At 36.7% G+C, this 21,652-nt stretch overlaps 1 protein-coding gene across 2 annotated transcripts; it reads left to right on the forward strand.

The window, feature by feature from the left end:
- The first annotated feature begins 5,505 nt into the window (after positions 1–5,505).
- gpr61 (G protein-coupled receptor 61) lies at positions 5,506–16,827 on the forward strand. 2 transcript variants are annotated; one of them, XM_048210908.1, is made up of 3 exons: positions 5,506–6,013; positions 10,759–10,796; positions 14,612–16,827. In XM_048210908.1, exon 3 carries the CDS (start codon positions 14,858–14,860, stop codon positions 16,265–16,267), a length of 1,410 nt encoding a protein of 469 aa, XP_048066865.1. In that variant the 5' UTR covers positions 5,506–6,013; positions 10,759–10,796; positions 14,612–14,857; the 3' UTR covers positions 16,268–16,827. The 2 variants fall into 2 exon arrangements, with proteins under 2 accessions (XP_048066865.1, XP_048066864.1); XM_048210907.1 differs by lacking the exon at positions 10,759–10,796.
- Positions 16,828–21,652: the final 4,825 nt, after the last annotated feature.

Genomic DNA, 21,652 nt, shown 5'->3' on the forward strand with positions numbered 1-21,652 from the left:
TAAACACTTGCAGTCTGTATAATTCATAAATACAACTTCATTCTTTATAAATCTCTCCAACAGTGTGCAATGTTAGCTTTAGCCACAGAGCACCATCAAACTCATTCAGATTAAAATGTAAACATCCAAATAAACACTGTACTTACGCGATTAGACATGTTGCATGACGAACACTTTGTAAAGATCCATTTTGAGGGTTATATTAGCTGTGTGAACTTTATTTATGGTGTTCAAGGCAAGCACGAGCTCTTGGGGCGTGGAGCACGAGAATTAAAGGGCCGCACACCCTGAATCGGCGCATTTATAATGATGCCCCAAAATAGGCAATTAAAAAAATGAATTAAAAAAAAACTATGGGGTATTTTGAGCTGAAACTTCACAGACACATTCAGGGGACACCTTAGACTTATATTACATCTTTTAAAAACATGTTCTTCGGCACCTTTAATAGTTCCCACTGGTGCACCTACATAAAGTATAACAGTGATGCTGCTATCAGGTCTTATAAATAATGCAAACTAAGGTGACACTTACCATAGAGAAACATCATACTCCAGTCGTGATTGCGAATCAGTTTCTGGTTGATCGACTGCTTCAGACGTTTCATCGTCAGACTCGGGCTCGAATTGATATGGTAAAATCGATGCTATCTTTTCTTTCCATACATTGTATACAATGTCTTGTGGATTGATACTGTTATTCAGTTATGGCAATGGGTTTGGATTGGGCCATCTGACCAATTAGAGCAGTGTAGGCTCACGGAAAGGAGGGGTTTAGAGAGACTTTGAACTGCTTCTAACGAATTGTTTACGAACGGAGGTGAAATTAAATATATTATGTGAAAACGAAAGTGTTTTTTGGCCTTGCATGCATGTAAACCTGTTTTAGGAGACTCCCAAAACAATATTAGGAACTTTAAAAAAGGCATAATAGGGGCACTTTAATACATTAAAATCCAAGATGTGCAAAAGGTGTATAAAAACAGTGGCTAAGAGCAAAATAAAAACAAAGGTTACAAAAGGACAGTCTAAAAACCAGAACTGTTTAGGTACTTAAACCAGCACCAGCTTCTCTTTAAGTGATGGAGACAAGCAACATTATCAACCTTTGCCATTAAGCTCAATGCCCACACTTCTAATCCCAGGAAATAAAACAGTAAAACCCCACATAAATAATTATAACATGCACACATTTTAAGTCAAGTCACCTTTATTATATATATATATATATATATATATATATATATATATATATATAAAAATATAAAGAAGCTCTACAGAAAATAGTGTTATGCAGTTTAGGCCAGTTCAGTGTTTATTCAGTTCAGTTCAATAACTGTAAAGTTAATTAATTATGAAATAAGTTCAATGCAGCTAAAAGAACCTCTACAGAAGACAATAGTGTCATTATCCAGCTCAAGTCAGTTCAATGTTGATTCAGTTCAGTTCAATAACTGTGTCGATGTCAGTTATGAAATATTTCAGTTATGAAGTCAATTCAGCTATAAAGCTGCTCTGCAGAAAACATGTCATCATCCAGCTCAATTCAGTTCAAGTTTTGTTCTCATCCGGTAGTGCAGTCAAGTCCATAATATCTCTATCAGGTGACAGAAATGGAGAAAAAAACCTTGGGAGAAACCAGGCTCAGTCGGTGGGGCCAGTTCTCCTCTGGCCAAATGAACAAACATGGTATGCTTTATTCCAGGCTGCCTCACGAGTCAGATTGCGGATTGCTATCATTAAAAAAATTTTAAGAACTGTTTAAGAACGGTAAGGACACAGTTTGGAAATCCAGGGGTGGTTAAGAGTCCAATCGGCTCTCCATTACAAAATATCATTTTAATAAATTTAAAAATGTTGGCACTGGCACAGATGAGGAGTTCTATTAAGTGTCTTAGCAATCCTTCACAGCTGTGTTACCCAATTTCTCTAATCTAAGAGCGCCCCCTTCAGTCAAGATACTCTATTGTACAAAAATGAAAACATGTAGACTATTGTTTGGTGAAAAATAAAATCTTTCTTTTCCACATCGCTAAGTATATTTATCATTATTTATTATTTGTATCCATTATTATGGGCATGGTATTTTACCCAAATACAATGCATGAAATACCTTTCCATTTTTAAACCTCTCTACTGCTATCAAACATGCTTTGTGTCGAGAAAGGCAAATGTTTATCAAGTGCTTTTTCGTTTGAAGAAATGTATAAACGCAGCAGCATCACTGTCAGCTGCTGATAATTGGTGATAATAAAGATATTAAGGATGAGTCATACCTCTGTGACAGGGCGTGTATGTGTGTATGTGTTTATTTTTGGAGCGTTGTGCTAAAAATACAGTCGATTATAACTGGCTGTCGCACAGGGAGATGGTTGGACTGTTATTGCTCAGAGGCAGCCTGGAGTCTATGGTCTCCTGAGTTGTCATGGAGACCATTGTATTTTGCCTCTCCTGTGATTGGTGCTGCCGGGTTGAGCAAGTATATGCTATTTCTGTCTTTTTCAACACCTTCAGCCTGCTGTCTTTCTCTGCCTTCTCACTCACACACAAGTGTTCTTGTTTCGCTCCTATTGTTATCTTTTCCCATTCCATTAATCCTTTCAATGACAGTAAGCCCACCAAGCGTCTTTCCATGCGTCTCGCTAACGATCTATTGATTCATTGATGTCGCGATCCCATGTAAGCTGCCGTTCTGGTTGTCCGCAAACAAAGGGGGGACGACTCATGCTAGTGAACTGAGAACCAGATCAAGTCATGCATCACCGTGATCTCTTTCCATCGCAGATCCAGATCAGCCAACAACATCTCCGTGCCCCTGTGGCTGTTTTCTCTTGAGCAAAAAGTTACAAAATCTCAAATGAGAGGGGTCTCATGTGTCTGAATGCGTTGCCTTGCAAGCCTCCAGTCTCTCAGGGCTGGTCTCCCAGTGCTCTGTTTACATAGACATAAAACAGCAGTGGAGCTAAACCAGTTCATCCTCTAAGAAAGTTAAAATTAAAAATATTAGCGTCAATAAATGCTTGTTTTCCTCTTTAAAAAATTCACAGCACTTCCGTTGTAATAACTAAATGTGTGTGGTTCTTGCGCTAAAATGACTGAGACTAGAATAAAATTGTCTTATTGCAAGTCCTGCAGTCCTGTTCATCATTCTATCAATTATTCATAAGGGTTTTATTATTATTTCTTCTCTGGCTGAGTTTTACTCTCTTAGAAAGAGAATGTTCAGTCGGTTCAGTTTGTAATCCTAAAACCCAAAAGAGAATTAACCATGGGTTCCCTTTGGAATTTCCAATGGGTTTTTAGATGAGCAGTTTTTGATTTATGAGTAAAGTAAGGTCTGTTTTGAACATTACTTGAAGCGTCTGTCACGTTTTATTCTACAACATTAATTACTCAACGTCACACTCCAAACGTGAACTTGGAAGCCAATGCATGTGTTTTTAAAAACACAAGGACCAGTGTTGGGTGTAATGCATTACTAAAATTAATTACTGTAGTTTAATTACTTTTCCCTTGAAAAAGTAATGGATTACTCTTAATTTTATTACAGTTACTTCTGATGTAATTGCATTAAATACTATATAGACTATAGAACAAATACAATTCTATATAAAACAATAGTGGGTGTAACATCAAAATTGAATGTCTAATGTTAAAATGTATGTTTTTAATGTAACCATCTCCCTTTAAATACTTTGGTCAGTTCAAGAATAATTAATGCAATTTTATATAATAAAATTGGGTAATAACTTACCCAAAACTGATAAGGACTACAAAAAAGGACGTGCTTCACAAATCATTTGTAGTCCTTACATAGCTTAAAACAATTTTTAACAAAATTTAACAAAACAAAGCATTCATTTTGAGAATGTTGTGTACTTTTTGATGTAGAACTTTTTTTTTTTTTATCAAATAAGGTTAGCTTATTCTAAAACTTAAAATTTACTGTAAATTTACGTCATTACTGAACTTTTTGTCATGAGTGATGACGATACATTTAAACGTGTGGTCACACATTTGTTCTGCAAAATTTAATGTGTGATATCCAGTCATTTAAATAGAAATCCAGTCCACACCATGCATCGTGAATTTCACGTGAAGATTTTACAACGGGTTAAAGTTGATCATGTGGATTTGCTGTGTTGTCCAACAGAAAGCTGCTTGATATGAAAGTGCGTTCTGTGTGAGCTGTGCTTCATACATTGTCTATTGTCAATAGTGTAGCAGTGTACTTTTTTTTTTTGCCTGTGAAATTTCTTAAATGTGACCACATCTTGAAAAGGCAAGAAAAAACTTCTTTTTTTGAGTTTTATCCAAAACTTCAATCTGTGTTAGATTTCAGAGAATACTTGTGATTTTTTTAACTATTGAACATATGTTAGCAATTAGGCATTGTTGATCTGATGCTAATAACTATGAGGAAAACGATGCATCAGGAATTTGTTTATTTGGATCTGCAGTTTGACCGCTTTACTAAAATAAATAAATGAGTCATTCATTCTTTCAGTAAGACATCTCCATATGCGATGTGAGATTTTTGTCCAGTGGTGTAGCTGTTTTAGTGATAGTGCTCATCATGTTTATACAGTATCTTGTGTCCAAGATGACTCCTGTGCATCCTTTAAAAATGCAAAGCTGCAAAAAAAAAAGAAAAAAAAAAAAAAAGATGCAAAGCTGTGGATTTTTAGCTCAAAAAGGTATATGGAATCCCTTACAGTAACACAGCATTCAGGCAAATATGGCTGCAGAGTTACTGTGATCTCACATGCAGTTAAGTTTTGCTTGCCATAAATTTATTTATGCACATTAATTGCAAGTTTGCCACAAAAAATCCAACAAGTGAAATTTAAAGACAACTATTAAAATGTCATAACATTCTAAAATAAACTGAAACTGAAGTGCGGCACCAAGGGAAATGTGTAGCCTACATATCCAGAATGTTATTGCCTACCATGAAACTGCATTTTGCATTATGTTTTATTTAAAAAAACATTTCTCTAATTAAATATTTTTAAAATTTTAGCTATTTTTGTGATTCACATTTTTCCCTTATTATTTGCCCCCTTAATTCTAAATACAATCCTCATATTAAAGTTCCATTTTAATTCAAATATTTAAACTTTTGAATCTCTGCACACACCTGTCTTAGCTTCAGAATCATTTTCTGTGTGTTCTTGGCATCACCAAAACAACATAACCGCTGATCTTTTCTCGTAGTCCCTTTGTGCCTTGGCAGACTTTGCAACCTCAAACAAACAATAATCAGGGTCTCATGAGAGGGCTTTTAACGGATTGGACACAGAGATCAACCCGGGCCTAACTGGAAGAGATTGAATGAGAAAAAGCGAGTGTATTTCTATTTCCTTGCAACACCCCCCCATGGATCCCAAGAACCTGACATGACCCATACCGCAGCTCATGTGTGCGAACGTATGCGCCTGTGAGCCTGTGGACGGTCACGGAGGGAACAGGAGGGCACTAGGACCTGGTGATGCTAGGAAGGTTGCCTGCCTGCCTGCATCCCTGTCTCCTCTCCATTCTGCTCTGCAGTTGCCCTGTGCGTGTGTGTGGGAGAGCACATGTTTATGTGTGTTTGTGTGGATGTGTGTGTGTCAGAAGAGGGGCTAGAGCAGGTTTCGCACGGCGCCGCCTAAAGAGACAGTGCTTTTTGTTATCTTTCTGTCTTCTCGGCAGCGTGAACATCAGCCTGACCACCTGGACCAGTCGCCTGCCTGAAGCATCGCTGACGGGGGAGGGGGCGATATCTCTCTCTCTCTCTCTCTCTCTCTCTCTCTGTGTGTGTTTGTGTGAATGTGTGTGTACATGCGTGTGGGCGGGTGAAAGGGTGAGGGGCGGAGAGATGAAAGGGCCAGGTGAGGAGGGGTGTTGGGTACCTCTCTCTCTAGCTTTCTCGCTCTCTCTCTTCCCCTCTTTTTATCTCTCTCTCACTGTCGCGCGACACTAACCCTGGAAGCTGAAGAGGAGATCCTTGCTGCTGGACCTCTCCACTACAGGTACGTTCTCCTCATCTACATCTCATGGAGCCACGGTTCCTTTAACTCTGCACCTCCACACCGATGTTTAAACTTGTGCATCGTGGACGACATGCATATGCTGTAGTATTTCCAGACGGACAAGTTGGAAATGGTTTTTAAGATCTCAGTCTTGCGGTTAGACATTTCTCAGGTCTTGCTTTGTAGGCTTTAGGCTCCATCACCAGGCTTGTATCCATGTTTGTTTCGTGGGAATCTAAACCAGCGGTGGCCTTGAATCAAGGTGTTGACATACATGACATATGTGTAACGTAGCACTGAATCAGCTCACCTCAGGGGATTATGGGAACTGTTTGGTAGCAGACAATAAACTCGGCACTTATGGGTGTGATAGTGGACTATAGGTGATGACAGCAGACATCATGTTTATAAGTGTGGGCTATTAGTTGTAAAGTGCCAGCATTGGTCACCCTGAGGGGGAAAGAAGAAGAAGAAGGGAGGGGGAAAACACAAGGTTTCTGAACAACAGAGCTAGTTTTCATCGCAGTAAGTACTGAGTCATGTGCATATTATGGGGTCATATGTTTCTCAGTTGGCAGTCCCTGAGATTGTTAGTTGCTCGCAGATTCTTGTCTCACAAAGTGCAGGAGGGTTCACAGAAAGTCGACCATTTTAAAATGCATTCGGGTTCCTACAGCTTCATCTCGGCCCTGCAGATGCATTTAAGAACATGAACGCTAATCTGAATCCTTTCCTATAGAAAGCACAGGTGCTTCAGGGCTTTATGATCCTCACTGTCATTTTTAAAATCCTTTACACACCCACAACCAAACAAACGAATCAAATACACTAAACACTGAACTGTGTGTTTATGTTTCTCATCATGTGCATTATGATAGCATCATAGAAAAATATTTTTCATGTTGATTATCTACAGTATGCCATGACATGGATAATGAATATGTAGGTTTCTAGATCACAGATCTTGACACAACAAATGACTGTTTCTCTGTAGTGCTTATTGTAGTGACTGTAAAATAAAGGCAAAGCTTGTCAGATAATCTAAAAATCTAAATCTAAATTAACTGCTTTTATGATTCAGATATAATGACTCAATCTGAATACATTAAGCTATACCAATGAAAGTGACTTTTTAAGGGCCAGATGTAAAAACAGCTCTTTAAAGGTGAAGTGTGCACCACTACCGTCAACAAAATTGCAAAAGGAATTTATGTTCACTTTAAAAGTTTAGTTTCGGTCAGACTAAAACAATTTGTCTAAGCAATTGTGAAGTCGGTCTAACAGGCCATGATAATATTATTGTAGATCAGTTTTGTCTAGTATGTACACTAGTGTTGTAGTCAAGACCACCTAAACCGAGACCAAGACAAGACCAAGACCAAAGCAAGTCGAGACAGAGTCAAGACCAAGATCAGACTAGCACTCCTCAAATTCATCTGAAAGATCCACATTTACTCCCTGAGAAATGTCTTATTTTTAATCAATAATTACAATTAGAATAATATGACACTATATAGAGCTGTTACCAATCAATTGAAATCACTAACAACAAAATTCATCTTTACACTACACTGTAAAAAATGATTTTATGGTGAAGTAAATACTACAGAAAAAACAAATGTCATTTTTACATGAAAAAGTTAGTTCAGGCAAGAATTTAAAAAACTAAGTAAATTCTTTATTAGTACTCAGTTTAAGCTTGTAGAAATTAAAGCGTAAATATGAAAATTATAAAATTAAGTAAAACTACTCAACTTTTCTGATACTGGTGTTCCCATCATGCACTGGGCCTTGAATAATTAATGAGGTCGATTTTTCGCTGTTTTCCAACTGTTTTTACACTGTTTTATCATTGCTTTTGTGGTTATGTTTAGTAACTTGCCATTTTGTGACATTTGGAGTTAATTTTCTACTCAAAATGCCACATTCACACTGAAAAACGATCCATCAAATGTTACTGTCATTGTGTTGTGTGAACCAAGTATTGAGGTCTCTGTGTTCAAGTGCCGTGTTATTTCTAATGTGTAGATATAATGTTTACACAATATCTATTGTATTATTTATTTAGATGTTTCTAAGTAAAGCATACACTTTAAAAGCATGGTTTAATTCAGTGTTATATTGTTTGAGTAAAATGTATTGCATAAGAAACTTCAACTAAGTAGAAATTACTCAACCTTTTACTGGCCAAGTCAAAATTACTTTATTTTCGTTGTTAATTTTACTTAACTTAGTTAAGTAGAGTTACTTAATTCCATATTTGAAATTTACTTAAAAAATATTTGTGCAAAAGTAAAATTAAGTAAACTTATTGTTTTTTACAGTGTACAGAGGTGGAACAGAAGTTGCTTTTGAATTGGTACAATTACAAATGCATAAATAATGTTGAGACTAATGTTTTAAAAATAAAATTTTGTTTATTGAACATTTGTTTAAAAAAAAAAAATCAATATCACGTTTGCAATTGTGCTCATATTTGTGAAAACAGCCCTTTTCTTGTGATATTGCTTAATTATATAATATGTTATAATGTAAATATCAAGATCTTTTACAAGTATTTTTTTTTTTTTTTTGCAATTATATCTTGAAATTTGTGGGCATTTGTAGTAATTTTGGTGACATTTTTGACACAATCCCTTGTTGATTTCTGACCTGGCACAACAGTAACAAAATAAATGAAATTAGAAATAAGTTATTGATTGCATTTGAAGCAGGAAGTTTTACATCCAATCAAATTAATGATGTTAACAAAGAAATCAGACAATGCAACGGCAATTTAGCAATATCCCTGCAGTTGTGGTCTTGACCGGTCTTGAAATAAAATCCTGAGTCCTTTTAGTCTGAGACCAAGACAAGACTGAGACCAAATGCGGCCGACACCAAGACAAGACCAAGACCTTCAAAAAATGGTCTTAAAACTGGTCTCGAGACCGGTACTACAACACTAATGTACACTACTATTCAAAAATGTGTGGTAATTTAAAAGAAATTAATACTTTTGTTCAGCAAGGATGCATTAAATTTATCAAAAGTGACAGTAAAGACATTTATAGTGTTACAAAGTTTGCCAAAACAGGAATACAGTAAATTAAGTTTTAAAATAGAAAAAAAAAAGTTTTTAAATTGAAACAATATTTTTTTAAAAAAAAAATGTTTTTCACTGTATTTTGGATCAAATAAATGCAGCCTTGGTGAGCATACAAGTCTTCTTTAAAAAAAATGTGAATGGTAGTGTAGGCATGTTAATGTGACTAAAATTAGCCATGGCGTCGTGCACTTGCTCTGAAGATACACTGTAAAAAAAAATCCCAGTAAAATTTACGGTAAAAAAATGGCAGCTGTGGTTACCAGAATTTTACCGTAAAAAATACGGTAGCAACGTAAAAAAAAAATCTGTTAAATTTACGGTAAAATAACATATTTCATTAACTGATATTAATGTTAATTTACCAACCTAATGAAGTACTAATATCTGTTTTGTACCTTTATAATACACTGACAATCACCAAACACAGTGGTGATGAGAGTCACATGATGAATCAAAATTCATCACAAGCTAAGGAGGACAATACTAATATATAGAAGGTGCACACAGTGTCATTCACACACACACTAAACACCATCATGGTAACACACATGACATTTTAAAAATGCAATAAACATTAATTTTACAACATTAGGTGTAACATAAAACCCTAATGTACATAACTGATTAGGAAAAAATGAGAAAAACTAAGAAGAAACTGAGTTATTTCAACGAAAATATATCAAATGTGAAGTGTCACGCAGGGAATTGTGGGAATGTCAATTTACGTTTTTTCACTGTAAATTTTTACAATGAATTGTTATTTTCACTTCCAAAAACTGTGAATTTAACGGTATTTTACCGTAAAATTACATTAAATGTACCGTTAGATCTATTACAGTTATTCACCGTATATAGTACGGAAACTTTCTGTAAACCAATTGACAGTTTTTCACCGCAGCATTTTTACAGTCTTTTACTGTTAAAATCACGGTCATTTTTTACAGTGTAGAGATGATGTTTCATGTGTGTTAATCCTTAGATTACGCTTTGTATCATGACCAGTATTCTTGGTCAGACAAAGGAAGACATAGCTCAACTTCTCAAAAACCTGCTGTAGTTCAATTACGACTGCATGAGCATATAAACATAGTCCATGTTGTGAAAGAGAGACCCACAATGTTTACATTTTTCAGTGAATTCAATCTACCAATGTTTTACTTATGTTTGGTTCTGCACATTTAACTGTGAAAGAAAGAAGTGTTTTAGCAACAAATTACACAGTTCATGCATGGTAATATCATCCTGTATTCATTTTTAAAAGCGGTGGATTGCCTAGCACAACAGAAATCCTGCCCTATAGTATCCTGATGATTGTGGCCTAGTTATGGAAACAACAGATTCAATACCAGGAAGTTTTCTGGAAAGTTACCGAGTTCACCAATCACTATTATGTCCCTTCATCATTGTTGTAGTATTTTTTAGTAATTAGTCTGTGTTGTTTTCACTTAAAGAGTTCACCCAAAAATGACAAGTTTGGTGTTATTTACGTACCTTCATGTTGTTCAAAACCTGTATGACTTTTTTTCCCCTGTGTAACACAAAGAAGACATTTTTAAAAATGTCTCAGTATTTTTATCTAATGAAAGTCATGGGGTCTATTAGACAAAAACAGTTGAAACCTTCTTCATGATATTTTTTTTTATTTTGTGCTCCACAGAAGAAAGAAAGTCATACAAGGTTTGGAACAACATGAGAGTGAGTAAATGATGACTATTTTAATTTTGGGTGAACTATCTTTTTAACTCTAAACACTCTCCTGCTTTGAGTATTAGTATTTATCATTGCAAGTTGTATTGTATCATCATCATGAAATTTATCAATAATGAAATTTGTGTTGATACCCAGCACTAAATGTACTTTCCTGTCTGCTTCACACAAACATACATGTATAATCACACCCTTTCAATGTCTTTAAACTGTTAGCAATCATGTGGTCTGTGTTTATGGTCATAACTATTTCTCATCATTTCTTAACTTTACGATATCATATTTTACCTTAAAAACACTGGACCAGCTTTGTTTTTTCCTACAGCATCAATCCATCCAGTTTTCCCTGAGGGCACAAACTCTCCCTTGTGACACAATGTGGTCAGTGTTATGACAAGAGCTCAAAAGATTCTCTACTTCAGCTATAAACTGTTGTTTTAGGACATTTCTGTAAGCATAGAGACTTTGTTTTCTGCCCAAGGCTTGTGACCACAATGATCTCATGGTTAACTGTAGTGAAGGGATGGGGCTGTTCTGTACCTGGAAGGTATTGCAACTGTGGTTTGGCCAGACAAAAAACAGAGTTACAGTTGCATGATTATCCACATGACTATGATGTGCTTGATTGTGATGATAATATTGATAACGTTTTAGCCGTCTCCTCTTTTTTTTTTTTTTTTTTGGTGCTTTAGAGATTTTAAGAAGTTGGCAAGAAAACTTATAGTTTTGCAGTAACTGCTCTGATGGATTCTGAGTTGATGACACTCAAGTTCATTTAGTGAAGGATGCATCAGACTAATTAAATGAGCAATATACATAAGTAGCTGTGCGATATGGCTGTATATCAGCACGTGATTAGGCACGAGGCTGCAGGCCGAGTAATCACAGCATGCTGATATACAGCCATATCGCACGACTATGAGTTTGATATTGCATTTATACAACAGTTCGACAGCACACGTTTTTAATAAATAAGAACAACAACGGAGTGTCTTTAAAAAACTCTTTTGTGCATGGATTCAAATCTCAAGTTGACAGTTTAACAGTTGAGCCCAAGCCTCCGTTACAATTCTAAAACGTCACTTCAGAACTAGTAATGAAGGAACGTGGAGTCGCTTCATTGAAACTTATTGTATTATGTAGAGTAGAGTATTATGGTAGTATGATAGAGAGATTGACTAAGTACCTGCATCTGATTTAGCATTCATTCTTCAGGTCAATGTCTATAATATTAGATCCATTATAAAAAAATCTGTTTAAATGTCCACAGAGGAACAACTTCCTGGTTCTGACTCACTTAGAGTCTTTAATGTAACTTTCATTGATACTAATACGACATATTATTTATATAAAATAATATTTATTGAACAATATTTAAATTAACAACAATATCCATTATAAAAGACATAAACACAAGCAAACAATTCAGTCAAATGTACAAAAGAAGCTCTTCAGTACAGGATTTAAGTTAAATATCGCCTAAATATAAAGTTATGAAATTTAATTTTCATATTTAATTCATTATGATTTCACTTTTTTAACTTTAGTTAATGTGTAATGTTGCTTTTCAAGCATAAACAACATCTGCAAAGTTACGACGCTCAAAGTTCAATGCAAAAGGAGTTATTTTCTTTTACAGAAATTACTTTTTAAGCAAATGGCTGGTAGAGACTACAATGAGCATCTTCCCGGGTTAGTGACATCACCCTAAAATTTACATAAACCCTGCCCCAGAGAACATGCAACAAAGGGGGTGAGGCCATGTTGGGCTGCTTTAGAGAAGAGGAAGAGTTATTGTAGTAGAGTGTTGTTGCCATGTCGTCATTTTACACCGGACTGCTTCACAAACGAGGGTCAATTCAGCGCTGGATTTGCACAAAAGATTAACATGACGGCACATGCTAGTCGATGAGTTGAATCAACTCCACAGCAACTACATAAATTTATCCACAAACAATTCAGAAATGTCCAGATGCATTCTATAAGTTGTAACTTCTTCCTGAGTTTCACCATCAGTCTCCGACTCTGGTTTGAACATTGTAAGGCTGAACACCGTTACTGACAATCATCATTTTGGCTGCGTGAGATTCTCTAGCTTTGTTGTTGTTGTGCAACCAAAGTGCAAGCTGTTAAATCTCTGCCCTCATCTGGAAAGCGGGCAGGGAGCAGCTCATTTGCATTTAAAGGGACACACACAAATTGTTTTGCTCTGGAACAAGTAATAAGATCAAAAATGACCCGTTTGACATAATGCCAAATTAATTATATTTTTAACCACTGTCTACTTATTTTAAGATGAAGATGAAGCTACTGAGATGAAGCTGTTCTCTGCTGACGGCCTGGAGCTCGCATCTGCGAAATCGTCAAAACAAAGAGTAAAATAGGTGCTATGTTTATATATGAGTCACATATTTGAGGTCTGAACAACTACATACTTGCCTAAAAAACTCTTTAAACTATGTTTCGTGACATAACAATGGTAGTATTTACAAAAAAATTTGGTACATTTGCTCGACCTCCATGACAGTCGCCACAAGCAGAGTGATACAAACGGTGAAACGGTACTAGTGGTGATACTAGGAGAATATCGCACAGGTCTCAGCCAATCAGATTCGAGAACCAGAAAGAACTGTTGTATAAAACAAAATAACAAACTATTTGTTATTCTTTTTAAATCATATATTAAAAGGACTGGCTCGTAAGAGTCATTTGTTTGTGAATCAAACTACACTAGTTGAGCTGCATGTTTTATTATTTACTAAATCGAAAGAGTTCATTTGAGTCATTGTTTGTGAATTGGATCATGTTATTTTTTGCAGCCCAACAGAAAGACACGTTTTCTTGCCATTATTTCACTGTACACATCCTTTTTATATTACCACATTCAATTCTGACCGCAAACTTAAAGGGATAGTTCACCCAAAAATGAAAATTTGATGTTTATCTGCTTACCCCCAGTACATCCAAGATGTAGGTGAATTTGTTTCTTCAGTCGAACGCAAATTATGATTTTTAACTGCAACCGCTGCCGTCTGTCAGTCAAATAATAGCAGTGGATAGGAACTTCTACTGTAACAGTAAATAAAACTTGCTTAGACAAATCCAAATTAAACCCTGCGGCTCGTGACGACACATTGATGTCCTAAGACACGAAACGATCGGTTTGTGTGAGAAAACGAACAGTATTTATATCATTTTTTACCTCTAATACACCACTATGTCCAACTTCGTTCAGCATCCTGTTAGTGAGGTCAAAAAACCCGCTCTGCTGACGGAAGTGATGTCTCGCCCATATACTTCAATGAGCGCGAGACATCACTTCCGTTGTCAGAGCGCGATCAGACCTCACTAACCGGAAGCTGAACGGAGTTGGACATAGTGGTGTATTAGAGGTAAAAAATGATATAAATACTGTTCGGTTTCTTGCACAAACCGATCGTTTCGTGTCTTAGGACATCAATGTGTCGTCACGAGCCGCAGGGTTTAATTAGGATTTGTCTATGGAAGTTTTTTCGACTCTTATTGTTCAAGTTCCCAATCACTCCTATTATTTGACTAACAGACGGCAGCGGTTGCAGTTAAAAATCATATTTTGCGTTCGACTGAAGAAAAAAAGTCACCTACATCTTGGATGCCCTGGGGGTAAGCAGATAAACATCAAATTTTCATTTTTGGGTGAACTATCCCTTTAAGTAAAATATGATTTCTTATATTGTCGTGACAATATTAGGGTTTTAAGAATGCACATTAAGTTGGATTATTCCTCAAAAGTTGCTTGCTAATATTATTGTCTCTTTCCACAGTTCCATCATGTCTCATTTAGAGCTTCTGGACTTTAAGCACAATGGAGTGCCAGGAACTTCATTGGTGAATATTTGAAGATGAAACTGGATGTCCCCAACTCCAGAGTCCGACCTCTACCAGCATGCCGTAACGTCAACAGAACCTCATCATTGAACGGTACTGCTGGTTCCCACTCTTCAGCAGGGGAGGATGGGTGATAGTCCCATGAAAATCACCTCCGCCCACAATCCTTATTCCATCCTCTCATGGAGCATACAACCACCTACAACACACTGTGGAACATCACCCACGCCACCTCTTGGCGTCCGAACGCAACCCAGCCTAACGCCTCAGGACTGAGCGAGCCCAGAAATGGACACCTCCATCAGACGTTCGCCCTGTGCACCATGCTCCTGATGGACATACTGGCTATAGTGGGTAACCTAGCCATCATCACCGTCATTGCCAGGACACCGCGACTACGCAAATTTGTGTTTGTCTTCCATCTCTGCCTGGTGGATCTCATCGCGGCCCTGGTTTTAATGCCTCTGGGTATGCTGTCAGGTCAGGGCTTTTTCAACAAGGCTCTGTGTCAGGCTTACCTTTGTCTAAGCGTGGGACTGATCAGTGCTGCTATCCTCACTATCTCAGCCATCAACGTCGAGAGATACTACTACGTCGTTCATCCCATGCGCTATGAGGTGAAAATGACCGTGGGGCTGGTGGTTTCGGTTTTGATTGGAATATGGATCAAAGCCATCCTCATGTCCGCATTCCCTTTACTTGGCTGGGCGCTTGAAAGAGAGGAGATGGGACCGGCACTGGGGAAAGTTATGGGAAAAATTGCTGAACCAAAGTGCTGCTCGCTCCACTGGATGGACGGAGGGCCCCAACAGCTGGTGTTCATGGTCCTTTTTACGCTCATGTACTTCCTGTGTCCAGTGCTTATCATCTTTGTGGTGTACTGCAACATGTTTAAGGTGGCCAGGGTAGCCGCCATGCAGCAAGGCCCGGTCCCCACATGGATGGAGACTCCTCGGCCACGCTCTGAGTCTCTGAGCAGCCGATCGAGCATGGCGGCCAGCCTCAGTGGAGCTCGGACCACCCCTCAGAGGACTTTTAGTGGGGGCAAGGCTGCAGTGGTCCTAGTCGCTGTAGGAGGTCAGTTTCTTGGGTGCTGGCTGCCTTATTTCTCCTTCCACATGTACTGCGCTGTCATGCCGTCCTCTCTCGAATCCCTTGCACGCATGGCCCAGCTAGAGGACGTGTTCACCTGGATTGGGTACTTCTGCTTCACCTCCAACCCATTTTTCTACGGCTGTCTGAATCGGCAGATCAGGGAAGAGCTGGCCAGGAACCTGGCCTACGTTTTCAAGTGGAGGCGTCCCGGTGAGGAAGAGCAGCTGCCCAGTCGAGAGGCTTCTATCGAGGAGAACTTTCTCCAGTTTCTTCAGGGCACCGGTTGCAATATGCGGCCAAGGAATTCCCAAAGCATATCCATCCCTCAACAGGAAGAGGACAATCCTCTCTCCACTGAGCTCCACAGGCCGTCTGTCGACTTCCACATTCCTGGCCAGATCATGGAGGAGACCTCGGAATTCATAGAGCACCAACACATGAATGATCTTAATATATCAGACAATTGTATCAAGACTAAAGCAGAAATGCAAGGTTGATATTTTCAGACGTGAAATCTTTATTTAATGTATCATATATTGTTGCTATGTTTTACCATTGGATCTTTTTATACTCTGCCCAAGAATTTGTACATAGCTTGTTTAAAAATTTTGGTTTGTAGATTTCTGTCATATCCAAAGCATATTTTTTCTTTTCAGGAGAGATGTTGGACTGATAAAATGACCTCCAGCACATTACCGCTAGACAGAAACTTATTTACATAGATTCAGCAACATTTGTCCAACATGGAAGCAACATGGAAGCAACATTGTGACGTGGAATCTGTATTCAAAAAGTGGTATGAACCGCAAGTGGTTGATGTTACAAATTTTTAGAGCTCCTAATGTTAATTCAGACAACAAATGAGTATAAAATTGGTTAATAATTCAGTATTGTAACAACAAAATTTGGAGCATGCACTAATATTGAACCAAGGTTGTTTGTGTGGTGGGTAGATTCTAATTCTTTAGTTGCCATAAAATTATGGCTGTCCGCAATGTCATATTTTGAATTTTTTTTTTTTTCCTCAAAAATGAATTAAAAAAAACCTTGAAACATGTATAGTCTGTGGTGGTGGTGGTGTACAAGGACTTTCATTGTTCAAAAGTTTGGGGATGGTACGATTTTAAAAAATGTTTTTGAAAGAAATCTCTTACGCTCATTAAAGCTGCATTTATTTGATTTTTAATTAGATTTTTTTTGTATTATTTAAAAACAGTAATATTGTGAAATAATATTAAAATTACAACTGATTTTTTTATTTGATGCTCAAGAAACTTTTCTTATAAATATCAATGTTGAAAACAGTTGTGCTGCCTAATATTTTTATGGAAACCATGATAAATTTTTTAGCACTCCTTATTGAATAGAAAGTTCAAAATAACCATTTATTTGATGCTTTTGTAACATTAATGTCTTTACTGTCACTTTTGATTAATTTAATGTGTCCTTGCTGAATAAAAGTATTAATTTCAAATTGCTGACCCCAAACTTTTTAACAGTACTGTATATTCAGACAAATCGGAAAGTATTCACAATCACAAATCCAGAAGAGAACAAATACACGTGTATTCTGGTCATTTGAACAATGAAGGGCACGCAAATGAACAACTCTTAACAGAATTTGATAAATTCCAAAATTGTAAATGTTCTGAGAGTTCATCAAGATGCACATTCATACAGCAAGCCTTGCTAATCAGCCGTAGAGATGCAATCTCAGGTTGGGAAAAAAAGTTAAATGTGTTTCCAGAGAGTAAAAACTGCCTCGGTTTATTCAGTCACATTTTCCACACCTTGTGACATGAAGATGGCGGCTTCCACCCCGGGGCCTCTGGCTTGGTGAAGCACCTGATCCACAAAATGGCGGGGGACAATCAGATAGTCTCTGACAAGAGGTTAACAATCGGGTCAGCTGCAAACATGTGCCACTACAGATGTCCTTTGAGATTTTGTACTTCTCCACCCACTCCCATCAGATAGCAATACTGCTGTTATTATTTTTTATTTCATATGTGATGAAGATTGTACTACTTCTGCGTTAGGCTATTTCACTCATTAACAGGTTTCACATCAGATGGGTTCTTCAATATTGGTAAAAGATGATGATGGCACTTCATATCTCTCTATGGGCCATAAGAAAGTCCAGCTGACTCAAAAACAGAATGGTTGCGTATGCTAAATATCAGAGTTTGAGAGAAGATATAGTGTAATATGCATACATTCCTTGTTTTATATAATCAAAATTGTAATGTAGCTATTCTGTTTTAATGTTGATAAATCATTAAAAATGTTTTTTGGACATGGTACACAAACAAATTTGGACATGTTGCATGGTAATTCTATTGTGTTATTTGAAGTACCTTGACCACTAAAACACAACTTTTTAAGGAATGAAAAAGTGTGAAAGCCTTTTTTGTATCATCAAGTTTGTAACATGAAGTTTGTCTGAGATACATTTCAATTTCTGCCAAAGAATGAAATTCTCAGCAGTCTCTTGCATAATTAAAAGAAGCTGTTTTGTTTCTTTGTCGTTCTTGTTATGCAGACAAGACTCCTCTCACTGTCAATGGCCTTCTGTTTATGGGTAAACTCCTGTGTCAGTGCAGTGCTGCTGTGTTTTGCCATAAGCAGAATGAGCTTGCTGTGGCCTCAGCATACAACAGTAAACATAAAACATATAACTTCTGTGGTGGTATTTTGGTGGTAGCTGTTTTGAGAGTTTGAGGTGAAAGGCAGTAAAGACACAAGGTTTCTAATTTTCCCTTGTAATGTCATTAGCACTGGCTGTTGTTTTGATGAAATAGAGAGGAGAGAAAAGTAACAAAGATGAGTCAAAAAAAGTAGCAAAAGCAACTAAAATGTAATTAAAATTAAAAATTGGGGTCAGCAGGATTTTTTTAATACCTTTATTTACTACAGAATCCTGAACAAAATGTATCATGGTTTCCACAAAAATATTAAGCAACACAACTTTTTTTCAACGTTGATAATAAATGTTTCTTGAGCACCAAATCATATTAGAATGATTTCTGAAGGATCATGTGACATTGAAGACTGGAGTAATGATGCTGAAAATTTTGCTTTCCCATCACAGGAATAAATTACATTTTAAAATATATTACAATAGAAAAGAGTTATTTTAAATTGTAATAATATTTCACAATATTTCAGCTTTTATTGTATTTTTAAATCAAATAAATGCAGCTTTAGTCAGCAAAAGAGACTTACAAAAAAATCAGTAGCACTTTATTTTACAGTAAGTGTACTTTCCTGGTACATATGTAGTAATTATGTTGTACATACAGGTAACACAAGGTACTTACCTGACATGTATGTACATGGAAACTAATAAAAAACACTGCTGTACTTTCCAATGGTACATACATGGTAATTACTTTGTACCTATAGACAAGTGTTGGGTAATAACAGGTGCTTACTTATAGTGTCCGTATATGGTAACTAACAGACACATTACTGTATTTACTAACGGTATGTACATTGTAACTACGTAGTACTTACGGACAATTGTGGGTAATAACAGGTCCCCCCCCCCCCCCCCCCAACCTAAGTAATGTATAACTTACACATTAACTAACTAGTACATTCATAGTAAGTACATGGAAATAGGACTGTAAAATAAAGTGCATCCTTGTACATAATCATTACATAGGAATTACCAGCTCTTACCAGTGGCCAGTTGCATAAACTGCTTAGACTAGTCTTAAAACTAAAGTCATCTATTTTTTTCTTCAATAACTTTGTAAAGTCAGTTACATAAAAAGGTAGATCAGTCTAATCAGAAAAGTAAGACTGATTAGCCCTAACTAAGTGCTAGTTGGTCAAACTAGATTTTAAGTCACAGTTAAGTGGCTAAGTTTATGCAACCGGCCACAGGTGTAACTTACACATGAACTATTTGGTATATTCACTAGTACATTCATAGTAAGTCAGGGTGACCATATTTTGATTACCAAAAACCAGGACACTCGGCCCGGCAACGAGATACTCAAATGATACTCGAAATGTACTCAAAGATGCCTTATAATTTCAATACATTTAAAGTAGGCCTATGCCTCCTCTGTATGGATAGAAAATTGTTATATTACAAAATACAATCTATAACCAAAGACACAAATATCTATATCTTTAGTTTTCTTCTTCATCCTCGTTTTCCTCTTCATCCTGTTTTTCTTCCTCATCCTCCTTGTTTGCCCATCTATATTTTGCTGTAGAGCTGATCTTTCCCAGCAAGGTACAAAGGAAGAGCACAACGAGCTGAACTCATTGTAGACGATAGATAGCTGAAGGTTTCTCTGCCGTTACACGAAGTATCTGTTATTCAGTTACAGACGACTGCACAAATCGTACTAATGAAAACATTATAAACTGTTACCTAGAAGTAAACAACTGTAGTTTAGGCATAAGTCAGCCGCGACGCTGAGATCCACTAATGAATCCACTAATGTCTTGAGATACAATCTGAACTAATATTCTCAGTTGCACGTGCATTATTAATATATGAATATTAACTCATTAATATTCATATATGCTCCGCCTTCGGAAACCGAAAATCTCGTAACACCGGTAAATTTAATGGCCCAATGAAAAACAATGAAAACCAGGACATTTTCATCACTTTATAAAAAACAACCAGGACGGCCAGGACAGGACGTGAAAACAGGACATGTCCTGGGAAAACAGGACGTTTGGTCACCCTATAGTAAGTATGGAAAAGGACTGTAAAATAAAGTGCACCCTTGTACATAAACATTACATAGGAATTACCAGCTCTTTAACCTTTGTAATAATAAGCTTAAGCATACTAACTAGTAAGGACTGCAAAATAAGATGCACTATTGTGAAGAGCAATTTAGCATTAACAGTGCATAAAACACCCAATAAACCCAGTGCAGCAAAACAATTACTTTATTTCTTGAGAATTTTGTTTTTTTGAATGGCATCAGTAAGAAAACACTATTTGGTAAGCCTCTGTTTTGTACTGTTGTTAACATGCACACACTGTATAAGTGTCCGTTATGTGTGTCCACACTTGTCCGTGAGTACAACATATTACCATGTATATACCATTAGTAAGTACATTAATGTGTCTTACTAGTTGCCACACATAAGTGCCTGTTATTACCCACACTTGTCTGTAAGTACTACATTACCATGTACATACCATTAGTAAGTACAGTAATGTGTCTGTATAGTTACCATATACGGACACTATAAGTAAGCACCTGTTATTACCCAACACTTGTCTATAGGTACAATGTAATTACCATGTATGTACCATTGGAAAGTACAGCAGTGTTTTTTATTAGTTTCCATGTATATGTCAGGTAACTACCTTGTGTTACCACTCTTTTACCTGTATGTACAACATAATTATATGTACCAGGAAAGTACACGTACTGTAAAATAAAGTGCTACCAAAAAATCGTACAGACCCCAACTATATGTGACCCTGGACCACAAAACCAGTCATAAGTCGCATGGGTATATTTGTAGCAAAAGCGTACAAACTACATTGTATGGGTCAAAATTATTGATTTTTCTTTTATGCCAAAAATCATTAGGATATTAAATAAAGATCATGTTCCATTAAGATATTTTGCAAATTTCCTACCATAAATATCAAAAAATTATTTTTGTGAGTGGATATGCATTGCTAAGGACTTAATTTGAATAAATTTAAAGGTGATATTCTCAATATTTTGATTTTTTTTTTTTTTTTTGCACCCTCAGATTCCAGATTTTCAAATAGTTATGACTGGTTTTGTGGTCCAGGGTCACAATATTAGTGACTATATTAGTGTTTTATATATTAGAATTTGGTTTATTGACATTAATAATTGTATACATTTTGATTTACCTTCTAG

This window comes from Megalobrama amblycephala, linkage group LG12 (genome assembly GCF_018812025.1).
Source record: "Megalobrama amblycephala isolate DHTTF-2021 linkage group LG12, ASM1881202v1, whole genome shotgun sequence".
NCBI lineage: Eukaryota > Metazoa > Chordata > Actinopteri > Cypriniformes > Xenocyprididae > Megalobrama > Megalobrama amblycephala.

Coding starts and splice junctions, on each gene's coding strand:
- gpr61 (XM_048210908.1), top strand. CDS start 14,858: ATGGAGCATACAACCACCTACAACACACTGTGGAACATCACCCACGCC.